The 26,845-nt window shown below is 43.1% G+C and overlaps 1 protein-coding gene across 1 annotated transcript in view; it reads left to right on the top strand.

Annotated features, from left to right (window-relative positions):
- The first annotated feature begins 1,417 nt into the window (after positions 1 to 1,417).
- Positions 1,418 to 26,845, top strand: part of fat4 (FAT atypical cadherin 4) — a 109,800-nt gene continuing 84,372 nt past the window's right edge. The window contains exon 1 of the mRNA XM_059346118.1: positions 1,418 to 6,945. Within this exon, the coding sequence (XP_059202101.1) occupies positions 1,843 to 6,945 (5,103 nt within the window). The 5' untranslated portion in view covers positions 1,418 to 1,842. The remainder of the gene's footprint in view (positions 6,946 to 26,845) is intronic.

Here is a 26,845-nt window from a genome sequence, read left to right as displayed (position 1 = left end):
TTTAAATTGTCCTTAAGATGATAATAAAACCCTTTCATAAATTATGTTTATATTATTTTACATGCCTTTTTGATCATGCAATCACTGGTTTTCATGGAAAAGTCTAAAATTAGATGAATATTCAAGAATTTAAAACAGCTGTAATTAGATGTAAACCTGCAATGTTCACCAGTTAAGCATATGATGATTCGGCAGAGAGAACAATGATAATTCCCTCCTATTTTATTGTTGGAAAGAGTGTTGCATGTATCCATTCCAACTGTAGTTAAGGATCTGTAGAAACAATCAAATGCATGTGTTGATCTCACCTTTCATCACTTGTGAGAGGAATTAATGCTTCTTTGCACAAGTTTAATTTAACACCAAAATTTCTTCCATAAATATCATACTCTCAACCATTCTAACTCTGTGCTTCCATCATTTTATATGCATCTATTATTAAACAGTTTATAATTATAATTAAATAAATTCTACTAAATCTGCAAGTCCAAAATCGTATATATCTTTAACCATTTGCCTCCTGCTCTTTACAAAGTTTCACTGAAATGAGTTTGGTTTGGAAGTACCACCATTTGACCCCTAGATGGAGCTACTTACCCACACATTTAAAGCTTTCTGCAACTTCCATTATATGCAATTATCTCACTGGTTATAATGAACTCTGGAAATGACACTAATCACTGAGCTTTATTGGACAACTCATTATGATTAAGACTTAATATTTTTTATTTTATTTTATTTTTTTACACTTTGGTTCAAAAATAACTAAAGAGAACACTCTGATTGTACACAAAAGACATTAAGCTTTAGTGTACAATATACAATGCAAATAATTATAATAATCCAAAAAAATTTGATCATTATATTCAAATAAATTGTTGTTTTTATAGATACTTGTAGCACCAGTATTTTTTTAGACATATTCATATTTTTATGACATTTGGCATTTTTTAAAAACTTAATAACACAATTTAACTTTGTGTTAGTCAAATATGATTTTAAAGCAACTTTTAACAGTTTATGCTTAGCTTTACCTCATATTAACCCTAGTAATTTCAATTATTTATTGTGAGCATGCCTTCTATTATAGGATCTGTATGTGTTTGTATGTGTTCTGAGAATCTTTCCTATCCTGAGCTCATTAGGACAGTTTTACCTCGCATTAATCTGTTATTGAAGTAATTAAGAGCCCTCGGGGCATCGTTACCTGTCTCATTTGATTGACATCCTCTTCCACAAGCGGGGACAACGGGCTGCACAATGGAGGAGGGAGAGGCGGGGGGAGGGCGGGCAGGAGCACCGCCATCCAATGGGATCAGTGATGGGAGGGAGTTTGTCGAACTCCAGCTTTGTCCTAACTTACTGGGACTTCTGAGTACAATATGACTGAAGCGCCTGCACCGTTATTCCACGGGACGGTGCGTCGGCTCAGCCGCCTGCTCGCACTCAACACCCGCTCACTTGCGCTCTAACTTTGGATAAACTTTTTTTCCACGCATCTCCAAGGAGCTTGGGACTTTTTCTTTTGTTTCGTCTTGCAAAGGGATTGTCAGATTGCGTTTTGAACATGCTTTTTGCGGAGTTGCATTAAAACTTCCCTGATCTGCAGGAATCATTCTCTCCATTCAGAGGATTGTGTTGCATTGAAACAGCGCTGCGCAGGATAAAATACACACTTCTGGAGTACTTTGGGACACTGAAAAACTGTGGAAAGAGTCGTCACTGGGCTTCTTATTGAGTTTTCTGTGGAATACAATGCTTTAGTGACTCGTCCGACCTCAGTAAAGTTGATGCATCATAGGCATGGACACTATCTGAGAAAGGTGGACTGGCTAACTGACCATGGCGCTCACAGGTAGGGGCTTAGGCCGGTTTCATTTGATTTTACTCATGTTATGGACTCTGTCGCAGTACTCAGCATCCAGCCAAGTCCGTCAAGAGTTTCAGGTCCTGGAGGAGCAGCCCATCGGCACCTACGTGGGCACGATAGAGACCAAGCCCAGCTTCACGTACCGCTTCAGCGAGAACCACAAACTTTTTGCAATTAACGGCACCACCGGGGTCATTTACACCTCCTCTGTGATTGACAGGGAGCTTTTGCAAAGTGATGTCATCAACGTCGTGGTGCTGTCCAGCCAACCCACCTACCCCACCGAGGTCAGGATAGTAGTTTTGGATATTAATGATAACTCCCCGGTGTTTCCTGACGCCTCCATAGTCGTGTCTTTTAAGGAGGACGCCAGCAGCGGCAGGCAAGTGATCCTGGACACTGCTACTGACTCAGACATTGGAAGTAACGGAGTTGATCACACCACGTACAGAATAGTGAAAGGCAACGAGCAGAGGAAATTCCGCTTGGATATTACAGTCAATCCTAGTGGAGAGGGGGCATTCTTGCACCTTGTTTCAACTGGAGGCTTGGACAGGGAAGTTACTCCCTTCTACCAGCTCCTGGTGGAAGTAGAGGACAAAGGAGACCCGAAAAAGTTTGGCTACCTGCAAGTTAACGTCACTATTCAAGACATAAATGACAACCCCCCTATTTTTGATCAAGATCAGTATCAAACCAGTGTTTTTGAGGATGCAGCAGTAGGCTCTAGTATTCTGCAGATCACAGCATCAGATCAGGATGAGGGAGCAAATGCTGAAATCCGGTACTTTTTAGATGAAGGAACACCTTTCCAAATTGACCCCAAAGCAGGTACTATTGTTATAAAAGAGGGTCTGGATTATGAGAGTAAGAAAGAGTACTCACTGACTATTCATGCAGTAGACAATGGGGTGCCCTCTCTGTCAGGCAGAACAGAAGCCACAATCAAACTTTTAGATGTCAATGATAATGACCCAGTGGTGAAGTTTAGATATTTTCCTACAACTTCTAAATTTGCTTCTGTTGATGAGAATGCACAGATTGGCACGGTTGTTGCTCTACTCACTGTTTCAGATTCAGACTCCCCCACAGCTAACGGTAACATATCTGTCTCAATCTTAGGAGGCAACGAGCAGAGACACTTTGAAGTGCACACGTCTCCTGTGCCCAATTTAAGTCTGATCAAAGTGGCCAGCGTGTTAGACAGAGAGAGAATTTCCTCTTACAACCTGACTGTGTCTGTGTCAGACAATGGCAAGCCTATAGCTCGCTCCTCTTTTGCCAGTCTGGTTATTTTTGTGAATGATATCAATGATCACCCACCCATATTCCAGGAAACGCTATACAGAGTAGATATCAGTGAGGACGTACCAAAAGGCAGCTACATTAAAGGGGTTTCTGCAACAGATGGTGACTCTGGGCAGAATGCCAACCTGCGCTACTCCCTGGTGTCTGGAAACGCTTTGGGCTGGTTCTCCATCAGTGAAAACAGTGGTCTGGTTACCAGCGCTGCTTTGCTGGATAGGGAAATAGCATCTGAAATTGTGCTCAACATTAGTGCCAAAGACCAGGGGCTGCAGCCCAAGATTTCTTACACTAAACTGATAGTCAACATCACTGATGTGAATGACCAAGTGCCCACTTTTACACAGAGTACCTATCATGTTTCCCTGGTAGAGCACGCTCCTGCCGGCACTGAGCTGGTGGTGCTGTCTGCCTCAGATGACGACGTAGGGGCCAATGGAACTATCCGGTTCTCATTTGATGCAGAGACTCCAGCCAGTGTCCAGGAGCTGTTTCGCCTGGATGCCGTGTCAGGGCGATTAAGCACAGCCGTGGAGCTAGACAGGGAGGATCAGGCCTCCTACTTACTGCACATCCAGGCAGCAGATGCAGGCAGCCCATCTTTGCACTCTGTCGGAAAAGTAAACATCACCCTGAAAGATATCAATGACAACAGGCCAGTTTTCTACCCTGTGCAGTATTTTGCCAATGTGAAAGAGAACGAGCCCTCGGGTTCTTATGTAACCACTGTTTCAGCCACAGACCCCGATTTAGGTCGAAATGGCACACTCAAATATATAATTACAGCTGGAGATTCTTCCAAATTCCGCATTAATAGCAACACTGGGAAAATCACCACGCTTGTGCCCCTGGATAGAGAGGAGAAGACTGCTTACCAGCTGCAGGTGACAGCAGCAGATGGCAGCGGGCTGCGCTCACACACCCAGGCCATAGTGACTGTCACTGTCATTGACACACAGGATAACCCACCAGTTTTCAGCCAGAAAGTCTACAGCTTTGTTATGTTTGAAAATGTGGGAATTGGGACAGTTATAGGGACAGTGTCAGCCACCACTGTAGATTTAAACACAAACATTTCATATCTAATCACCTCAGGCGACCAGAGGGGGCTTTTTACTGTGAACAGTGCAGGTCAGATCACAGCATCAAGCCAGATAGACAGAGAGGAGCAGGGCTTCTATCAGCTGAAGGTTGTAGCCAGAGCTGGGGAGATCACAGGAGAGGCCTTTGTTAACATCACTGTGAAGGACTTAAATGATAATGCCCCTCATTTCATTCACGCTGTGGAGCATGTGAGCGCAGTGGAAAACTGGAGCACAGGTCATGTCATATTCCAGGCTAAAGCTTCAGATCCCGATGAGGGAACAAACGGCATGGTGGTTTACAGCCTCAAACAAAACCCCAAAGGCCTGTTTCATATTCATGAGAAGCACGGCCTCATCACGCTGACCGGGCCGCTGGAGGTCACCACCAGCTCTTACGAGGTCGAGGTCATTGCATCAGACATGGGGGTCCCCCAGCACACCTCCAGCCTCATCCTCATTGTCAGCGTTTATGACGTCAACGACAACTCGCCAGTGTTTGACCAGCTCTCCTATGAAGTCATCATCCTGGAGTCTGAGCCAGTCAACAGCCGCTTTTTTAAAGTGGAGGCCACCGACAAAGACTCTGGGCTTAATGGTGAGATTATGTATGACATCGCTGGTGGGAACACAGGTGATGTGTTTGGCATTTTTCCAGACGGGCAGCTGTATATCAAAGCGGAGCTGGACAGAGAGATACAGGACAGATATAACTTAGTGGTCATGGCTAAAGACAGAGCTGTGGAGCCGCTAAGTGCCACTGTCAATGTCAGCGTGATTCTAGATGACGTAAACGATAATCGTCCCCTCTTTAACAGCACCAATTATGTGTTTCATTTTGAGGAAGAGCAGAAGCGGGGGTCGCTGGTTGGGCATGTTTTTGCAGAGGATAAGGACTTTGGCCCCAACAGTGAGGTCAGATATACATTTGAGACTCCGCAGTCCAACTTTGAGCTGAACGCCATCACCGGGGAGTTGACCAGCACGCTGCAGTTTGACCGCGAGTCGCTCATGAGACAAAGAGGCGCCGCGGTGTTCAACTTTGTGGTTGTCTCGTCAGACCAGGGTCTCCCCAAGCCCCTCCGAGACCAGGCCAAAGTGCAAGTTTACATACAAGACATCAACGACAACCCGCCTAAATTCACCAAAGACATTTACCAGGCCTCCATCTCAGAGTCGGCTCAGAACATGACACAACTGCTGAGGGTCTCTGCCTCCGATGTGGATGAGAACAAAAACGGACTGGTTCATTATCATATCTCTGAGGGTAACGAGGAGGGACAGTTCACTATTGATAGCAGCTCTGGACAGGTTACTTTAGTAGGGAAGCTGGATTATGAATCTACATCCTCATATTCACTGAAAATCATCGCTGTTGATGCTGGATCTGTGCCCCTGTCCTCCTCTTGTATGCTCAGTATCAGCATCCTGGATGAGAATGACAACTCCCCCTCCTTCCCTAAGTCCTCTCTGTCAGTGGACGTCTTAGAGAACATGAGGATAGGGGAGCTGGTGGCCTCAGTGACCGCCACTGATGCTGATTCAGGTCAGAACGCAGACATAACTTACACCATTACAGCCACAAACAACCATGGCACTTTCAGCATCAGCCCCAACACCGGCAGCATCTTTCTGGTTAAAAAGCTGGACTTTGAAACTCAGTCATTTTACAAACTTAACATCACAGCAAAGGACAACGGCAGACCTCCCCGCTCCTCGTCCATTCCTGTAGTTATACATGTCAGGGATTTTAACGACAACCCTCCCATATTTGCCCCTGGTGACATTTTCAAATCCATCCCTGAAAATCTTCCCCTCTCAGCCTCGGTCATGACAATTACAGCTCACGACACCGACGCAGACATAAACGGGGAGCTGGAGTACTCCATTGTTCAGCAGATTCCCAGGGGAGGCCACTTCAACATTGATTCAGGCACTGGGCTCATATACACCAGCAAGGAAATCGACAGGGAGTTTTCAAATCTGTTCGAGCTGACAATCAAAGCCACTGACCTGGCATTTCCAGTTGAATTCCGCCGCTTTGCCCTGAAAAATGTCACGATATGGGTGACAGACCTGAATGATAATGTTCCCACTTTTATATCCCAGAACGCCCTTGTGGCTGAGCCCAACATAGTCATCGGCTCCATCCTGACAACAGTGATGGCCTTTGACCCAGACGAGGGGGCGAACGCAGAGGTGGAGTACGAGCTCATAGAAGGGGACTCTGACACTTTCATCATGGACAGGTACAGCGGAGATATTCGTCTGGCCTCCCAGCTGGTTCAGTCCCGCCTCATGTACACCCTCACGGTGTCAGCCACCGACCATGGCACCAGCCGCAAGACGTCCAGAACTGAGCTGACCATCATCCTCCAAGGGATGGATGGGCCTGTTTTCTCCCAGCCCAAATACATCACCATCCTCAAAGAGGGCCAGCCGCCAGGCACCAACGTCATCTCCCTGGATGCCTCGAGCCCGCGGGGCTCAGCGACCAAAGTGGAGTATTTCATCGTGGCGGTTCGCAGCGGCGGGAAACCCGTGGGTCGGCTTTTCACCATCGGCCGCCACACTGGAGTGATACAGACGGCTGCAGAGCTGGACAGAGAACAAGGCTCCGACCTCTACCTGGTGGATGTGTACGCCATCGAGGCAGACGCCAGCCAGCCCAGAACACAGCGTGCTGAGGTTAGTACACTGCTGACTTTTCTATTCTCTACAGGTACTGGAAAGCCACCTTATATTTTGCTATATTGGCCTATTTGATCTGTTTGGCAGGGAGAGGGCATGAACTCACCCACTGGCATTTGTTATAGACATTTGGATGGAATAAGTGTAATGAGATCAAGGTCTGAACTGGAAAAAACGGGGACTGAGACTGTCCAAGTCACACATAAAACAGAGCCACCTATTCGTTTTGTCTGCTCATTAATTAAATTCCTCTTTTACACATGGCTCTGCATTACATTAAATCACAATTTTCTTGGACATGAGTACGAAGGCCTTGTTCTCTGGCACGATAACTTTATTGTTCCCATTTCCAAAAACATACTAGCCATAACAATTCATCCTGAATGTGCCTCCTCTAATATTTGAGCAGTCTCGGAAAGGGAAATGAGTGTTGCATGTCTCCTGCACAAGCTTCTCTGCTGCTCTCGTGAATTGAAATATTCTTATCAGCGGATATGAACCGCACAAATCAAAAAGGACCACTTTTTAATTTCCCCACTGTAGACATAAATCATTCAGAGCTGCTGTTTCAGGTTCAAGGCCCATGATGGTTTCCCCAGTGTCTCCTCTAGAAATGAAAAGAGTCATAAGGTATTCCAGTGCAGGTATGCATCATCAGTGCCAGTATTACTTTAAGGCCTTGAGCCTGAGGCTGTTTTAGCACTGGGGTGGTCTTGGGGTGCCTTTTATACCACTGGGAACTGCTCCACAGGCAATAAGTGACCATTAAAATTGGGTGACCCCTTAAGACTCTGTGAAAAGATGCTGAGGGCAGAGAGAGTGAAACTTGAGCTGTCCACTGAGTTTGCATTATGCAATGCACCTTTTTCAGGCTCTCCCTAAAGAAAGAGGGAGTTCTCTGAAGTGTAATGCGGGAACCCTAAACCCAGTTTTGGGTGGCTGAGGCCTAGCCGCCAGTCAAATGAAAAACAAATGTGAGTCTATATATGTTTTGGAAATTTTAACCAGGACTTGAATTGCCATGTTATTACAGGCTTGATGACACACACGCACACACACACACACACACACACACACACACACACACTACATATAAATTTGACTTGAAAAAGGTGTAAGCTCCTCTTAAAAAATGTGTTTTGTGTTACCACTTTTCAGAAACGCCTGATGTGAAATGATTTAAAAGATTAGGTTTAGTGGGAAGTCTGTGACGGTTTGTTATTGATGCCTTTTCAACCACTGCAGATATTGAAGCTGAAATCTAATACAGCAATCAGTTATTTGGAGACAAACTTGCACATCATTGAAATCAAGGATTACTTGGCAAAATCGTGTTAGCTAAGTTAACTTAAAGGTTTGCTCGGGCCAAATGGGAATATCAAATGTTCTCTCACTTTGCCTGGGGCGAAGATGGCAATCTGCTTTCCTGCACACTCTACTGTCGGGCTAATGAGAGAATATAGTGCTTCAGTGCTCTGCTCCCAAACCTTAAACTCTAGATTGGTTTCATGCTAAGCTTGAACTTTCTCACCCCTTGGAGAGATGACTTTACCACACCACCTGGCTGAATAGTCAGACTCTCCATTTTGAGAAGCGTGAGATCTAATAACTTGGAGGAATTCAAATGACCTTTTGGAAACTGGTTTTGTGCTGAAATGCAAGGTTCTTTATGGCAGTAGCTTTTAATAGTAAAAATGAACAGGTCATATTCGTACTATTTGTATCTCCTCTGTCATCAGGATCTCAAAGGACTGTGTGGTACAATAGTGTAAACTTTCAGACTTAGACTAATGTTTTTCCAGTGCAGTGTTTATACACCAGATACCCGGTAGCAACTGGGGGATTATTTCCACCCCTGGGGTTGTGACCCTTTCACATTCTCCATTTCCCACTCTCCCCATTCACTGGATGCATGAGTGAAAGCTGGCATTTTTTTTCTCCTTCTATACACTATGTGTGATGTTTTGGAAACACTCAAACAAAGAGAATCTGGCTGGACATGTGTTATCGACGGTCGTGATCTTAAACAACTCAGGACCCTGTTAGGCCTGCAGAGGAGAAAGGGGATTCTGGGTTTTTTCTTCTTGGCATCTCAGAAAGCTTCATTGTCAGTGATTGTGGATTAGAATCTCTATTTGCGGGACTGTGTGTGACTTTTGTCTCATGTCTGGGTCATGTATAATGTGCATTAGGTGTTTCTTTGAGCCAACCAGTAGTAGTGCGAAGATAAATCAACATGTTCATATTTGGTTCGACCACTTCAGCAGCTTCTGTCTCACTTTGGAATGTCGTTCAGGTGACTTCATTACCCAGAAATCCTATTGTTTCTTCCTCTGAATAGCCGATACAGACAAAGATATTGAGAAAAAATATCTTGGCAGCAGGTTCATCTATTGTTGGGTGATTCCAAATTCCATTCATAGTGTTCAGGAGGATGTTTTTTATTTAACTCCAAGTTTTGATTCATCACATCCTGCGATGTCCTCGTTTAGAGGTGGAGAGAAGCGTTTCCCCCCATAACTCATACTGAGTAAATCCACACTGAATCACCTTAGAAAAGACTCTCCATGAAGTGAAACTTACAAGTATCAGTTCAACTTTTGGCCACAAGTTAATCAGTGATGTGTCAGCAGGTGTTTCCCTTCGGCTGTTTAAAGCTAAACACCTGCACAGCACTTACTGGGGTGTGAGCAGAAGTGCTGGAAAGACTATTAGAGAGGTTCATAAGTTGATTTCCAAGGAGAATAATCTTTAGTTGTGGCTGTTACTAGATTCAGGAGAACAACCGCAAATGTTTTAGCCATAAGGCATTGCTGATATTCATTTTCAGAGAGATTATGTTTAATTGGGAAGTGACAATGAATCATTTTCTCCCCATAGGCTCTAATGGTGACTCTGAAAACTTTGTGGCTTGGCAGATGACAGTTGAATGGCGATCCAGTTTTCATTGCAAATATAGAGAACGAAATGTCCATAGAGACTTCTCAAATGTTCATCAGTAGGCGTATATTCATTCCAACATCTTTTCGTTAAAAAAAAAAGCCAAAATATGTTTTTGTGACTTTTATTCTACAAGAATACAGTTAAATTACACAGTATACAGAATGTTTGTTGCTGGAGTTTTCAGCTGCTTGCATTCGTCATTTTCAACCAACAAAAGTGAATTTAATTGTTAATTAATTGCAAAACCATAATAGTAACCTGTATGTTTAGATTTTTGGTGCAATACTCCTTTAAAGAAAGATGGGATAAGAGAGATTATGTTTAATTGGGAAGTGACAATGAATCATTTTCTCCTCTGTAGGCTCTAATGGGGACTTTGAAAAGTTTGTGGCTTGGCAGATGACAGTTGAATGGAGATCCAGTTTTCATTGCAAATGGAGATTAATGTCCAGATAAACTTCTAAAAAGTCCACCAGTAGACACAGATTACACACATTTTCTGTTAAAAAATATGCCAAAATGTGTTTTTGTCAATTTTATTTTACTAGTTTGGTCAGTTGGGATCCTAAGAGAATACAGTTAAATTAAACAGTATGTTTGTTGCTAGAGTTTTCAGCTGCTTGCATTTTCGACCAACAAAAGTGAATTTAATTGTTGCAAAAAATTAAGAACCACCTTTCAGAACCTATGCATACTTAGCGTATGGTTTTTGGTGCAATGCTCCTTTAAAGAAAGAAAGATGGGATAAGAAAGAAACCCCAGAGAACAAAAGAAAAGATTTTGTCTCCCTGTTATTACACCATCGCCTATCTGTGTCTTACTCTTTCCCTTCATCTGCCGCCTCACATTCAGCCCCTATAGACTGGACCACTACAACTGTTTTCCTAAACTCACTGTGAATCAAAATGAAGTGCTGTTTTTTCTGCGAGGCCCTCTAGTGCCACATCAGTCCTTGCCCCTTCCTCTTAAAGGCATTGTTCCCCCCTAGAAAGTAAACACAGTCGGAGTGTTCAACAGGCCTTCCTTTGTTTTGCCTTCGCAGATAAAGTGTTGCGCTGCCCCGGCCGTGGATCAGGAGGCTTTTTGTTATTTTTCTGTCTGTGCCAGCATCTTGCCTTGGCAGATTTAGGAGTGTGTATGGATGCCCCTGTCAGCCAGCTTTCCTCCCCTCTCCTCACCAGTGAGGGACGAAGCTGTCTGGAGTTGTGAGATTTGAAGAAAGAAAAGGGTATGGGAGGGTTCTGGACATGTCAGACGGTGTTATTGGGAGTTGTGGGAATGAAGGAAGAGGCGGGGTGGAGGGGAACGTTTTTTAGGAGGGTCCTGGAAGGGCCAGGCAGCGATGCAAGGAATCATGGGAAGGAAGAGGCGAAGGCAGGGCTCCTGATCATGTCCTAGAAGCAGGTGGGAGCAGGAGCGCTCAAATCCTCCTGTCCAGAGCTTTGGATCCAGATGGCTGAGGCAGATACAGAAATTAGTTTCGATGTCTGTTTGCTTGAACTCTGTTATTTCCCTCCTCCTCTTTGTTAAGCTGTATATCTTTCTCTCTTTGCATCTCTTTTGTGACTGTTTTCTGTTTCTGGGAATCTGTTTGTGTCTCTCTCTGTGTTGTGGATCGGTCTGATTCATAAATCTCACTGGCAACAAACTTCAAAGTTTGCTTTTCTTTCTTTCTCTTTCATTCCCTCTTTTTGCTTTCTTTGTGTTTTGGCGTTGCTGAACCTCCTCCGACATGAAGGGAAATATGATCAGGCGGTTTTTTGGGTTGTAGGGAAGATGGAGAGCGAGATAAAGCCAGCCAGGTCAACGAGGCAAGCAGAAGAAGGTCATGTACGGCTAGACAATATGATATGGATGCTGCGTGTGTATTTCCGTCTGTATGAGAGTATTAATAAAAATTGAAATATTGATGACTGCAGCTTCCAGAGAAAGGTCGAACAGTGACACGGATAGCTCCCAGAGCGCAGCATTTAATGTTCTTTGTTGAATCAAACTGAACAGGAGAAAAAAACGCTATGATTACATTCGAATAATGCACAAACTTAGTATTAAAATTTCATGTTCCTCAGAAGGGACATTTTACAACAACTGGAAGAGGAATGATGCAGAACAAATGGCCTCCCTGTGTGTTGTAATTCATGGTCTAATTGTAATTTTTTGAGTGTGTCTCTCAGTATGTGTGCACATGTGCTTGAGAAAAGGGTGGTAACAGTCCAGTCCAGGTAATAATTCACGCCGGAATCCGTCTGGACACGCATTTTTGAAATGGTCATCGAAGGAGGCGAGCATCTGCGCGGCTCCCTCCTGGTAGGTGGTCGCTCCGGGTGAACCTGTGGGCGAGCCGGTGCAGAGGAGCGCAGGTTGTCCCAGAGCGCCTGTCCGCTTTTTACGAGACAATCGCCATAAAAGTTGGATAAACATTCGCTCATGCATAGATGCGTGCAAGCAAATGCTGCCAAAAACACACACACATGCACACACTGACCACACTGACTCTCTCTCAAGTGCAGGAAAACTCTAAATGGTAGCCACAGTCAAAATAACTCTGTTGCATTTAGATTATTATGATTATGTTACTGTCAAATAAGATCATTGGGATACTTTGTGACTGCTATTCTGCAGATTCAAGCCGAGCCTTAATGAAGCCAGCGGTTTATGTCCTCCTTTTATTACACGACTGTTTGTTAGTGTTTGTCTTGTTCCATTTATTTTGTGGCACAGTGTAACTTTGTTTGGAGAAGTGTAAAGCAGTTACGGCTCCTCTCCACTCACCACTTAAGATGAATATGAAAGTTACGGTGTTTTTCCTAAAGAGCTCCTATAGCTTTGAGTCTCGACAGTTTTAGCTGTGCTTTGTATAACAAGCCGTCTCACATTTCACCATGTTTGACTTTTTTTTTGTCGGCGACTGGCACAGCTCACAGTACACATTTGTCAGACCGGGGGCTGAGAGGTCAGGAGCAGGGTCATATTGTTCTGCCTTGCCATGTTCTTTAAAGTGGAGCCAAGTGTCACGTTAGTCATGAAAGAGCAAAACTAACTTTTTTTTGGCCACCAGCCACAAAGGCTATTAAATCCCACAATTCACCAGTCAAGTTTTGGTATTTGACAAACCAGGCAGGAGAGATTCAGATGATTGTACACGGCTCGTTACCTGCTCAAGTGACTGAGGAGAGAGTTCAGTATCCATAACATAGTTTCTCACCAACATTAAGAGATGCATGATGCTGTGAATAAAGCAGTAGAGAATGAGTCTGTCATGTCATGTCATGCTGGGAATTGTTAGAAATGTGTCAATTCTTTCCACCTATTTAATCCCCATGTTTTGATATTGACACTAAAAAATGTTTTGATGATCTTGAAAATGATACTTTAGATCAGTGGTACCCAACCCCTTTGTCTTGTTGCGACCCTTTTAAATTGAAGAAATTCCTGCTTGCAACTCCTTGTCATTTGTTAACCATCTGTGACCAGTTAAACTAAAGAAAAATAAACTGTGATTAAAGGAAAGTCTGGGGATTGTGGGGCAGCACAGAGCAGTTTCTACTTTGTTAATCATCAAGTTACACCTCAAGTTTGTCTTGTCTCAGCAGGGTGCAAAAACGGAAAAAGCAAGCAGACTACTTAGAGTTCCTTTAATATGACCTATACAACTGGATTTATTTTTTTACAGCCCGTGGAGTCGCCCCCTGGTGGCCACTAAAGAGAATGCACTTTGATTTTGCTTAACTTTTCAGACAGATTGCCACTTGGTGAAACCACGGCATAGTTCAGTTGTTTTTCTACAATCATTTACCAAAATAATCCTCAAATGTTAAATGTAATCTCTAAACAGGCAGTTATAAAGACTTGAAATAGCATTAAATTGTTGGAATTTGGTTTGGATAAAAAGAGTGAGCAACAAAAATTGTATCTGACCAAATCCCAGCTTTTAGTACTTGGCAGTTTTTGATGCTGCTGTGGACACATTTCTGTCTATTTTCAATTCACAACCCTAGATGTGGGGTCAGTAAAAATCTAGATATTCTTAGATCTAGTAAAAGTAAACTGAAGTTAAAGTACACAGAATTACCTTTGAGATTTCAATCACATTGTGTGAACTTTGTAGCACTCATTGTGTTGTCTTTTGTGGCAAACTGAATTGTCCTGGTGTGGTGACTCCACCCTGCTGCTTCTCTAAACAGGTTAAAACAAAAATTATTTACACACTCTATTTTTAAACTCGGTTTGCCGCTAAATTGTGTTTATAAAGGGAATGCGCATGTATATTAAAAGAAAACTCTTTCGGCTCTGCGGTTGACTGTCCGCAGACTTTCTTTTTTCATTTTTTGCCCCCTTTCTGCCTCATGCAAAGTCAATGCAAGACCTTGGGTTAGAATAATAAATGAATGTGGCCAAAGTCTGTGCATGCTCCGCAGAGTTTTGCATCATCAGGTTTATTTTCACATCAGAGATGCATTTCTCTTGTTCTGTGACTTTGATTGTCATGCCTCATTTGGGAGGGGTCATTCCTCTGTCTTAAGCACACATGCTGGGACCAAATGTGCGACTGAAATAGTATTAATCTCCACCGGGAATGCTTTTCTCCTTTGGTCCGCGTGATCAAAAGGGAGCCGTTTACCGTTTTGTACCAACAGTGAGAGATTTCTTCAAGTGCAATCAGACGAGTCCATCAGAAGCTGTGATCTAAAGTTTCCGAGCTTTATAGTCGCTCAACCGCAGCAAGGTTGATTGGGAGTAGCTGAAGTGGTAATGATCAGGTATAGCAATGATTTGGGTCGTACATTTTCCCTCAGTAAGAGCTACGCAGGGAAATAAATCTCCGCCTGAGTATGACTACATCCCAGAGATTTCTTCATCACTTTTCTCTGCGCTGCTCTGACTGTGAAGGGACCATAAAATATGCCCAAGTCTGTCCAGCTTCGAAAAAAAGAAATGTTCCACTACTTTCACTTGTAAAACGAAGGGAGGTAGAGAGAAAGAGGGAGAGCGGAGGGTTGATTTTGGCACATGCTCTCTGCGGTAATAATGGATCCCAGCTACAGAATGATTTGTTCTTCCACGTGACTTACCGAGCTCTCTAGCATCAACAAACACTCCAACACATCCACATGCAGAAATACACACAGCAAATTTCCATTGTTTTCAGAGCTCAAACTTCACTGTGCTGCCTCGTTGACCTGTCTCTCCCTCTGCTTTCTGTCTTAAAATAAAAAATAATAAAAAAGAGCTCGGTCCTGCTCTTTTGCACATCTCACTTCCCACTGGCCGTCCATCAACAGCACCTCCAAAGTGACATTTAGTGCGGTCGCCTCCTTCACAGATCCTCCCACCTCCAGGGACATCAAACGAGAAGCAGAGAGAGGATGTGCGTTTCTGCACTGTATGCAGTGCTGTCACGTGCGCGTGCACACACACACACACACACACACACACACACACACTCCATCTCAAGCGCTTGCGGTAAGACGAGAGACCCCAGGCAGGAAGGGGTATCTCCCACAGCCTGGACAGATAATTTAGGAGCTAGATGGGAGATGGAGGGAGGGAAGGAAGGAGGGGGGGCAGTGAGGTTTGAGCTGGGAGCGAGGGAGGGAAGGCTGGAGTAGGGCTTTAGTGTCAGAGGCAGGAGACAAGCAAAGATAGACTGGCACCAGAGAGCGAGAGCCCGTGTTATTGTTATCTCCCCTCTTATTTTATGAGTTTTCCATCAGGAGATCCACTGCAGCTCCTGCTCCGTGTGCAGCACACGCTCCTGCTTTATTAAGAGGTTAACCATATTGTGATTTACCATTTGTACAGGGATTATTTTTTATGTTTTCTAGTTGTGTTGTTGTGATTGTTGCTTTTCAAGCTTTCAAAATCTTCTCTTGCTCGCTCTGTTGTTGCAGGTCTTAACTCAAAAAAGAAGCCAAGCCACAGCCGATTTGCAGCTGTTTTCAATTTAGGAATTGAAATATTTCAGCTCTCAAAATGTCCCTGCATGACTTTTCCGGCACTCAATTTCTATGCAAGTTGTTTGAATTTTAAAATTTAAGTCGTAATTCTGCTAATGCTCATCTTTTGACAGCTTGCTGGCTTTGTCTCTGACCTTAAAAACCCACTGACCTATCTGTGTGGAGCTTTCCCCCCTTTTATTCTAGCTGTTTAATAATTTGTTCCTTTTGTTTGCAAATCCTTTTTACCCTTCTTTTGTAAAGAGATAATTGTGTTATTTACCTCCGAAACCCCATCAACCCAGCAGTGTGCTTTTAATTTCAAAGTCATGCTGTGCAGCTGAACATTGTTCAAACCCAAAAAAACTTTATTTTAAATTTGATTGGAGATCCAAAAGTTTATGAAAATACCAAATGCATGACACACAAGTTTGAAGCAAAGGTGTATAAAACAATGTGTTAATCAGCTAGAACATTTTTAATTAGCTAGAACACTCCCAATTATTGCAATTATGCAGTCATAAAGTCTGCAGGTTTGAATATTTAAAAGTAAGATTATTTTCTCACTCACCACGCAGAGGTCTGTTGCAGATGTCTCAGAGTTTGGCCCTCAAATGATGTCAAATTAGCATAAGATATTTTTAGAGGTAGATTGTTTTTTTTTTGTAATTTGGGTGAACTGCCCCTTTAAGCTGTTCCTGAACAGACAGGTGCTTCATATCAGGTGTTTCTTTGCAGCGTTGTTGACTTACAGAACCCTCCACAACACACAGGCTTCCCTCCTCGTTAAGTTGTGTGTACACATCATCCTCCCATGGGTCGTTCTGCAGAAAGGCTGTGGTTGTTTGAGCACGTAGCCGAGTGGAACGTCTCGGGAAAATAGCTTGTGGTCACCGAGACAATAACTGCAGAGCCTGAGCCTCACTTTGGAGGATTATTATCTCATTCAAGGAGATTCTTGGATCAGAGCCGGCTCGATGCTGGCGCGGCTACTCGGTATTTCCAAAGCAATAATCCTGGAGCATCTTCTTTTTTTTGGTTTGGTGAAATATCATAGAGCACACTGGATGCAAGCTTTGCATTGAAACATTTCCACCCTGCACGGTACACTGTGTGGCTGTGCATGGCAGCTAGCAAAAGCTGGCCCTCGACAGCAAACACAACGCTGTGTTTACACAAATTTCCAACAACTGATCTGCTGTCAGAAGCAGAGAGCAGAAAGAACTCCTGGCTTGAAATAGAGAGCCATTTTGGTGAATGCGGCCTTCCTCTCCCCTCTCCAGTTGGGGCTGTTTAATTGAAAGCAGCTGGTGAGGGTTCTGGGCAGCGATGTGCGGGTCCAGTCAACGTGACTCAGCCTCACGAACGGGGTACCTGAGCCGCCCTCCCTGGCTCTGCTGTCAGGCACGAGTTATGTTTTTATTAAAGTTGGTGATATCTGAAGCTGCAAACGAGAGGAAAGTGTGACTGTTTTAAACTCTTTTGCTGTGGCTCTGGTTTCGATTACACTCGTTGACAATGTGCTATTTTTACTCTTTTTATGTCTTCTCTTTTTTGCCCACTCTGTGATTTTCCTATGCAAATGGATGAAGTGGCCTAATTTCAGCAGGCTCTATTGTGTGTGGAAGTGGAGGTGTAATTTAACAAAGTACTGTCCTTAAAGTTGACTTTATGGTCGTTCCTTTCAAACACTCTGCTATTCTGACCTTGTCTGCATTGCTTATGTTTATGTGTGTAACTGTGCTTGCTCACATGCATATCTCCTCTCACAGTGCATGCCTGCAGCATTAAACAGTTCACTGTTCTTGCATACTTTTTGCACAATCTACCAAATCTTGGCGCCTTCTCCTCATTTTTCCCCAGTTATCATGCTCAGCGTCTCTGGCACCAACACGTAGCTCCCCGAGATGAAGAAAAAGGAAAAAAAAAAAAAAAAAAGAAGCAGCCCACCGAAAAATGAATCATCCAAAACTTTGTCTAAACTTGGCTGGCCTGCAGTTGACGGACAGATCATAATGAAGTCTCCCTCCCAGGACATTTTGTTCTTACGGTATTACATGGAGGGTGATCAGATATTACACTGAGTCTCTATCTCCTCCAGGGGGCTGCTTCTGCTGCCGGGGCTTCACTTATGCTGAGGTCTACAGGAGCCTGTGGGTGGATGAGGGAGAGAAGGGGGGGGGGGTACAACAACAACACAACACATGAAACCTCAAAACACACTGCAAAAAGCTTATGATATTATAACATTATAAAGCGTTTTATAGAAAATTGAAGTCAATATGAAACATGAAAGATTAATGATGCATTCACATGCTCATTGGATAATCCCATTTCCCAACTTCATGCTTTAAGACTTTGAAACAGCATGCACGCTACATAGACATGTGTTGTATTTTATTGCTGAGAGCATTTAAACAAACTATTTATCTCCCAAAACTGCTAAAATATGTCTTTACCTGACTTGTTATCAGGGTTAATGCTAACAAATGACTTTTTAAAAATGAATCTAGGTCACTTTAGGTGGATATATTACCATGCTGCAAATTGCATTTGAGCAAAATATTGATATCCAATACGTGATTTCATTAAAAAAAGTTAAATTTCACTCCAACATTTACTGTCGTCCACCAAGTTTCTGCATATTGGGACGCCAAGTTGTCTTTGTTTGCCAAAACAAAGACTTTCGGTGTTGTTGTTCCAACTTGAAGGGGCTTTTCGCAGTCGGGGAACTCACTTTTCGGATTTATTGGACACCACATGAGTGCAGGGTTAAGAAGCTAAACTGGAATCAAGAAAACCCTTTTTTTTTTAAAAAAGAAAAAGAAAAATTTATTGGTAAAACTCACTGATTGTACACATTAAGATAAGCAGTTTGACCCAAAGACAGTTACACTTGCTGTTTAACGATAATTAAACTCAGTTTAAATGTCACAGTTTTTGGAAATGAAGATTCTAATTGTGCAATTTTGTCATAATTGTTGCTGTAATATGAGTATTTACATAAAGACAGTGCCTTTTGTTTTGCCTCTCCGGTCTTATTCACCACAAACCATTTAACATCATAGCTAATCATTTTGAAAACCAAAATGCTCTTTTAGAAATTTGAATGTGTTTCTTCTCACATTTCAGGCAGCAGACAGACATTATTAAGTCTTCCGTGTCTTTGAAGGAGCTTTGTCAAGTCTGAAAGAATAACCCCAGTGATGTCATTGGGGTTATCACGGCTCAGGCTTACAGACTTCAAAATTCCTAATGTGATGATTGCAGAAAGAGCCAGTAGCAGAAGAGAAATCCCAGACGTGTCCGGCATGTGTGTGCATACTGTGAGTGTGTTTGCATCTTGCCCTAAAACCGCTGCAGTCCTCCAGCACGCCAGCTGCCTCGGTGCTAATCCCTCCTCTTGCAGATTTACACATGATCTCGCAGAGGCTTTGTGCCATTTGATGCAGTTATTTGATAATGAGTGAGTGATCCAATGGAAAGCAACACTCTCAGGAGCCTTCCCAGTGAATCATGTGACCTTTGACCCGACTTGGCAGAACTCGAGCGGAAACACTGCCTCTTGTCTTGGCAGCTAAGACAACCGGCTATGTTTGTGTCCAAGTGTGCGTTTGTGTGAATATACTCCTCGAGGAAGTGCGATTGTGTTTCACGAGGCCGATAAATGTTTGTGCATATGTGTGTATGAGCATATGTGTGACAGGGCCCGACAGCGCTCAAGACTGGCAGCCCGAGTGTGAACTCTGCATGTTTCCTTTATTCCTCTGACGTCTGACAAGGCCGAGGCGCTGTTGGTAATGATGTGGTTATTACTTCCCATCATGCCTCGCTGCAGGGCCGTAAAACACAGCAGTATATTCTCTTTGTCCCTCATCGGATGCCTATGGGGACCCGCACTTTGCTGCTCTTTTATGAAGCGTTTGTGTTCTCCTGAGAAACGTACCAACACACTCTTGGGACCTCATTCACAAAAGCCTGATGTTTGATTTCATCATATTATCCTGTCAAAAATGGAAACTCTGTTTACCTCTTTCATGTCCTGGGAGAGTGATACTATTCCTCCACATAGCAGCTTTGATTGTAAGAGATCAAGTGTTTTTTTTTTTTACAGTAAGACGCTTTTCCTTTTGAATTCTGAGTATCCTCTTTTGGGAATTAAGCTCTCCTCATGCAAATCAATCAGTAATAAGGCATGGGCATCAGATTTCAAATTTGTCTTTGAAACTTTAGATTTATTCTCAGGCTTTATACGCGACCCCCGCTGTTGGGTTTTGCACGAGCCCCCTTCTCGGGCTGTGGAGAAGCCATAGTTTTGCCCCGGGCCTGGAGTAATGCCAGCTGTGGTCATATGGAACCAGTTTGATCCCCCTGACTGTCAAAATGCCCCGTCTGCCCCCGGTGTTGGACTCCATATGTGGACATGGTGCTGTTTGGTATTAACACAACAACGACTCCAGTCTCTCACACGAGCTGGGATTGTATATCTACCTACTTATTCCCCACAGGGGGGTTAGATGACTGCGAGGGCAAATGTTGAAATATAAAGTGGATTTGACATTGACGCCAAGTTTATATATTCTGATTTTAAATATCTGGAATTTACTGGAGATGCCTGGTGGTGTTAGATGTGTTCTGTCCTGTATTGATATAATTTGAAATCAGTTTGACCTAAAGCCAGTATTTACTGTTCTGTTGTCTTCGTGTTTGATTAACAAGTGATTTCTGGGAAATGCGGTGCTGCTACGAGTTACTGGAACTGAGTATACTCATTGTGTCATTGGTTTTGCATCTTTAAACTCATTTACAACAAATCATGACACATCATCACATTGAAACCACACTGCTCTTATAGACATTTTAATGTGCTTTGTCTCCCGTTTCAGGCAGCATTGGTCCCCATTGACATGGGGCTTTATGTATTAACTTTATTAAGTTGTGTAATTCATTACTGAAAAGTCTGCATTCAATTTTGTCAAAGTCACAGAAATTATGAGACAACAATGGAAGCTTTCTACATCAATCTGCACATAAACGTCACTGTGGTAAAATACCATTTGCAGAAATGATTGCAGACATAATGGATTACCCAAATCTAGAGCTGAATGACTGCTAATTAATATGAAATAATATACATAATGGAAATCAATGGTGACCTGTAATACAAGAAAAAAAACGTTTTGCAAAAAACTGGAATCTGGTTTGCAAAAATGTATACATACAATTTACGTCAAACAGTTAAAACTTGCAAAAAAAACCCAGTAAAAGTGTTGATATTGGTTGTCAAATGTTCGTAGTATTGCAGTTCATAGCGTCAGAATCCTTTAATTCCTGCACCTCTTGCACAATAATGGGCACATTATTCAGAATCTATGCAGGATGAAATGAATTACCAACATTACCCTTCCACATTATTTGAAAACCTCTCATCTTCGAAAAAGAAAAGCATTTTTGTTTCCCTCATTAATCCTGCTCGGTTCACAAAATCAAATTCATATCATTACGACACAAATTAGCCCCCTGCAATCATTACCCCATTGTTGGGGTTGTTTACATTGTTGTTTTTTCCGCTGCTCTGCATACATCAATTCGCTCTCGCCTTAATTAATTCTTGCACTGAAATTAACTTGGGAGAAGTCCCGGGATGATTCATTTAGGGTGTATATGATTAGGACCAGCCTGGAAGATCAGAGGCTCTTTTTAATCTGTAGCACCGATGCTAATTCATCAACCAACCCCCCTTCCTTCTCTCGATCCCTTTCTGTCTTGTTGCGGTTTTATTCTTTCCGATCATAAGACCCCCCGTCCCCTTGACGCAGTTGGTGTCGGATGGAAATGAGGTCTACCCATTTCTTTAGGGACAGGATGGATAGATCAATGGATGGATGGATGAGGGGGATAGAGAACCCGGTGCGGAGGCTCTCTCTCCGGGTCTCCATTGAGCGGAGATTACATCGCCGGTTGGTGGCTATAAAATGCAGCGCTCCCCTGGCAGACACCAAACAGGACTCACAGGAGTCTTTTCAAACCTCCCCATTGTTAGCGAGGGATTATTCTTTGGGTTGTTATCCCATTACGCTGTAATGGTAGCAATTTTCTGCTTAGGAATTTGTCTTTTTCTGGGGGAAATACATGCCAGAAAGTTTTTGAATCAAGCACTTATCGTTAGTAATTTGTAAAAAAAGTGTTAGATTACATTTCCACGGCTCGTGACTTTTTAGAGGACTCTAAATTATTGTCTGGATCCAACAATAGTTATTTTCCTTGAGGCACTGATATCCTGTATTTAAATGTAAAAGCATATTTTGCTTGATGTGGCAAAACCCTATACTAAATTGTCATGATTTCCCAAAATGAGAGCAAAAGGCGGGTATTGAGGGATTGTTATTATAACTCTGTTAGCCTTGTCAGAATGCCTCAGCACAATGCTTAAGTCAAATTCTTGGAATATTTTAGGTATTAATTTTTTCCTGACGTGAGCAATGGTCCATTCTTCATTATGGAATGGGACATCAACAAGGCTTTTCAAAGTAATGCTCTTAACAGGTCATTAAGCTTTTTTTGAGTTTTTCTGTAAGTTTGCCCAAACACTAAAACCTTGTGTCTTTCACGTCTGATTAGTGACACTTTAATAAAGTCGTTTAAAGTTCAGCGGACTGAATTTTCCACCTTTTCTAGTGTTTCTATGGTCACGGGGAAACGACCCGCATTCAAGCCTGTACGCAATCTTTTAAATGCAAATCCTTTAAAAGTAACTGTGTAATTCTGTCTATGGGGACTCTCCCGACTTGGCTGCGAGAGAAAGTGTTTTTTTATATAAGGCAACCACGGCTGTTTTCCTTTCTGTCTTCTTGATCTGACAGCAATTGACTAAGCCAGTCCTTAAGGCGTGACAAAAGCTTGGCAAAATCTTTACATTTCTTTTTCTCCTCTCTCCCCCCTCCCTTGGCTAACTTTTCTTGGATGGGCCAAGGTGGACAAAGCCTGTCTTCTCTTCCACTTGATTGGGTCAGAAGGCTGAAGTTAAATGTTTGGTTCAAAATTGTCTTAGCATTCCCAGCATCATGTTTTCCTCTTTCTTTTTCTTTTTTTTTAATGGCACTCGGGGAAGCTCGGAAAAGTATGTCGAATCGGTCACAATCAAATCATTTACGGTGAGCTCACAGCGAAGGAATTAATGCATTTTATATGAGGATGCCGAGTCTGAGGCAAAGTCCCCTCAGCAACATGTGAGAAAACTCCCTCTCTCTCTCTCTCTCTCTCTCTCTCTCTCTCTCTCTCTCTCTCTCTCTCTCTCTCTCTCTCTCTGTCCATTACTCTCTCCTTTCTCTCTCTCTCTTTCTCCCTCTGTTTTACTTATTGAAATTATAGCTGTCACCCACTTCACAAGGAGGAGAGCCAGGGGAAGCAGGTCATTGACTTGATTTTCATGGGAAGGCTGATTCGGCCATTCAGGGTCTGATAGGTCCAGTATTGACAGCCCTTTGCGGGAGGGGAGGGGAGCATGCCGCCTTCATTGTACCCACGGTTTGCTGAGGAAAAACAAGAGAGCGCCTGGGAGACAAAGACCTCAATGGGAACAGTAGCCCCTGTGTCCCCTTGCCTCTGACTGCTGCTGCTGGGAGGCTTGTGTCTTCCATTCTGGCCTCAAGTGCTACTCCCACCCTCTCTCAAACACCCCGCCACCCCCGTCTCCCGCTCTTTTTTCATCCTGTCAAGTGGCTGCAGAGGTGTTGCCGTTTCATTCTCTGACCCCTGACACCCTCCCTCTGAGTCCCATCGCCTCCGAGTGCAGAGGTTGTTTGTCATCTTCATTTGCAGGAGAGTAGCTCTTCACTTGTATCTGCAGAGGGCCAAATAGCCTCACTGCTGTTCTCAAGTTAGACATGTACTTTGGGCCGATATCAGCCTTCTGCTGCTTGTCCTGTCTGTGACATTTCTTCTCTTCTGAGGACAAACTCATCCCACTTCTCTCTTCTGATACTTAAACTCAGTATCAAGAGTTATACTATTTTATTCTGCTTCCTAGTAGAAATAGGCAGGAGCTCTCAATTTGGATGTCAGCATTCATTCATTGTCCTTACATTTCAAAAAATATATTTTATTATTCTTTTGCTTTTGCTGCATCAATATCTGACTATGATGTGCTACTATAACAGGTGACCCATGCACGCCAACAAGGTAATATGTATGGTAATGTTATGATGTAACAACAATACTCAAGTAATCTTTAGTGTGATTGAGTCTCAAGAACCACTCGTACGAACAGATTTGTTCTTAAGTGGCTTGTAGAGGTGATTTAGGAGGGCTTGCAGATTCACTGATTTCTTCGTATTTTCAATATTCCCTTAGTCACAAACCCTGTTTACATTTGGTCCGGACCTGTTGTAGGAGTCCTGTGCAGTATTTCCACTAATATATTGTATATTTCATTACTTTGAAGCGATTTTGAGTGTGAAAATCCTGCATGAATTATAAAGAGAGAGAAGGGTTACCCCCCTGATTGAATTCTCCAACTCTGCAGTAACTCTATAGGTAGTTTAGTCAACTCATCCAGTGGTAAATTACCACATTGAAATAGCTACTTTAGCTAATATTACTTGTGTCTATTTCATTTGAACGAAAAGTGACAAGATGCAAACAGTGGTAATTCATTTTAATGTACATAAAACTCCAATACTGTTAGTCATTCGTTTTTCCTCTTAGCAAAATGCTCTGAGGGAATTTAAGTTCACTCAGGTAAGCAGTGGTGCATATATATATATATATATATATATATATATATATATATATATATAATTTATGTCTAGGGCTTTTATTGTGAAAGGTAAGGAGTGTTTTTATGATAATTTATTGCGAATACTCAAATAGGGAAACTACTAAAACTTTCCATTCCTCCTTCCTAGAATTATGAATAATAGTTGAATTAAACAGTCAAATTTCTCAATAATCTTCAATAATGGCTGAAAATATGAACACATCAGCAGCTGTTATTTGAAAAACATTTGTATGAAGTTCAGTACTGGTCAAGTCCTTCTGCTCTCAAGCACTTGCTCTTGTTTTAACAAGTCCGTGTCCGGCCTGGCCACTCATCAGAGTGTGTAGTACACTAGTCTAGGTTGAAGGTTATCAGGTCACTCTTATCAAGGCCTCTCTTTGAAGTAAGCCCTGGCTCTGTTTCCCTCCTGATAAATACTGTATGTGGGCTCAGTCTGGGCAGACGTCCAGCATGTGAAGGATGGAATCATTTCTGGTGTTTTTGTTCCAAAACACCAAATAACATATTGCCAAGGATTGCCAAAAGTAGTTTCAAAGCTGATTTGATGTTGCAGTGCTGTGTTGTTTGTTGGAAACTCGGTCCAGGTCTTGATCTCAGAGCATCATCATTTTGTTTTTTCTACATACCAAGAGATACAGAACGCAAGTTGAAAATGAGTCATTTTAAGTTATCGTGAGCCTGATATTCTCCTGGAGTCGGACATTACGCGTCAGACTTATTTATGTCTTCACAGCTAAATCTGTAACATTGAACAGTGATTTAAAAAACACACAACGAAGGATTTAGAGACGACATGGGACTGAACGTGATCCTGCTAGTATTTGCACTTTTATAACAGAAAAGGGGGGTTGACCCTGCGTGTTTATGAGCAGGATAAAGAAATACAACTGCGGAGACTGAACTCTAACCCCTCCTGACTTGGCTTCCAACCTTCCTGAGGACTTTATGACCTCTGACCTTCAGGCTAACCCAGGAAATTGCCCCCGCCCCCCTCTTGACAGGCAGTCAACGCTGCCTTTAGTACCATCTTTCCGACGTCTGGAGAAAGAGCCGTAATGAGAACACAATGCCGAGACCGACACTCGGAAATCATGCAGTGTTGACAGTAGGAGATCACAGTCTATGAATTTAAGTTTCAAGACATCAAAATGATGATAAGCCAACTGGTAACCATTAGGCTATTTGAAACTCCGGGCCTGTATCCTTCAAAGAATTTAGTGAACACACACATTAACATCTCGGTTCCCTTCAGGTTTTTCTTTTTCTTCCCTTTTTCTTGGTGACCACAGTGGATCGGCATGGCAGACTTTGTAGAGGGACTCTATCCTCCTTACATCCCACACACCCAATCCCCCCCCCCCCTCAATCTAATACTGGCTCCTTTTGAAGTGTGGATTTTCTGGAGAAGTGCTTCGCCGCCCCTCTCCATCGCCCCCCCACACCCAAATCTGTCTATTGATGTATCAGGGCCCCTGCTTTCATATGGGGATATGGTCCCTCGATTTTTGGTCGTGAGCTCTTTATCGTAATTTACTGTATCAGGGAGTGCTTCTCTCCTGGTATGTGGGGATTGAAAGGAATAGTCATGTGCTGAACTGATTAAGAAGTTGGTGGTGACCCGAGGTTAAACCCTTGGAGAGGAGGGGAGTGGGTGGAAATACAAAAGCGAGTCGGAGCGGGCGTAGTGGGCTGATAGAGGTGGTAAAAATGGGTCACACAAAAGGTGGAAAAAACATCTTGTCCCACTTGAGTAGAAGTGAAACTTTGCAGACACTGAGGTCAAGGATCCACCTCACTACCAAGCCCTTCGCCCTCAGAGAAGTTGAGATAACTCCATTAAAACGAACCTTTCAATTGTCATCTTGACTTGTTTTGGTAAAGACACTTTTTCCTTATCATATTCCATTAACTGGAGATTACCTCACCCTGTCTCTCCCCTCTCTGTACCCTCACTTCTTCTCATGATTCAAGGCACCACCAGACTGTTTTTGTAGCTGGCTTGTCTCTTTGGAGGACTGGAGTAAACTGAATGGTGACAGCTTTGCCTGCCAGGCGAGCTGTGTGGTGCAGTGTCTGTATTGAGTCTAGGCTTGAGTTTTTCCCCCCTCCCTCCTCTGTGTTTGATGAGAATCAGACAGATTTAGTCGAGGTTTGTGCAAGCGCAGAGGAGCGGCCGGCTCTCTGCACACCGCTTGCTGCCACACTAATAGTGGCACGGCCTGGGACCGCTGAGATTACG

Source organism: Centropristis striata, chromosome 12 (assembly GCF_030273125.1).
Source record: "Centropristis striata isolate RG_2023a ecotype Rhode Island chromosome 12, C.striata_1.0, whole genome shotgun sequence".
NCBI classification, from domain to species: Eukaryota; Metazoa; Chordata; class Actinopteri; order Perciformes; family Serranidae; genus Centropristis; species Centropristis striata.
The sequence above is the reverse complement of the archived record's forward strand: the minus strand, read 5'-3'. Positions and strand labels throughout refer to the sequence as shown.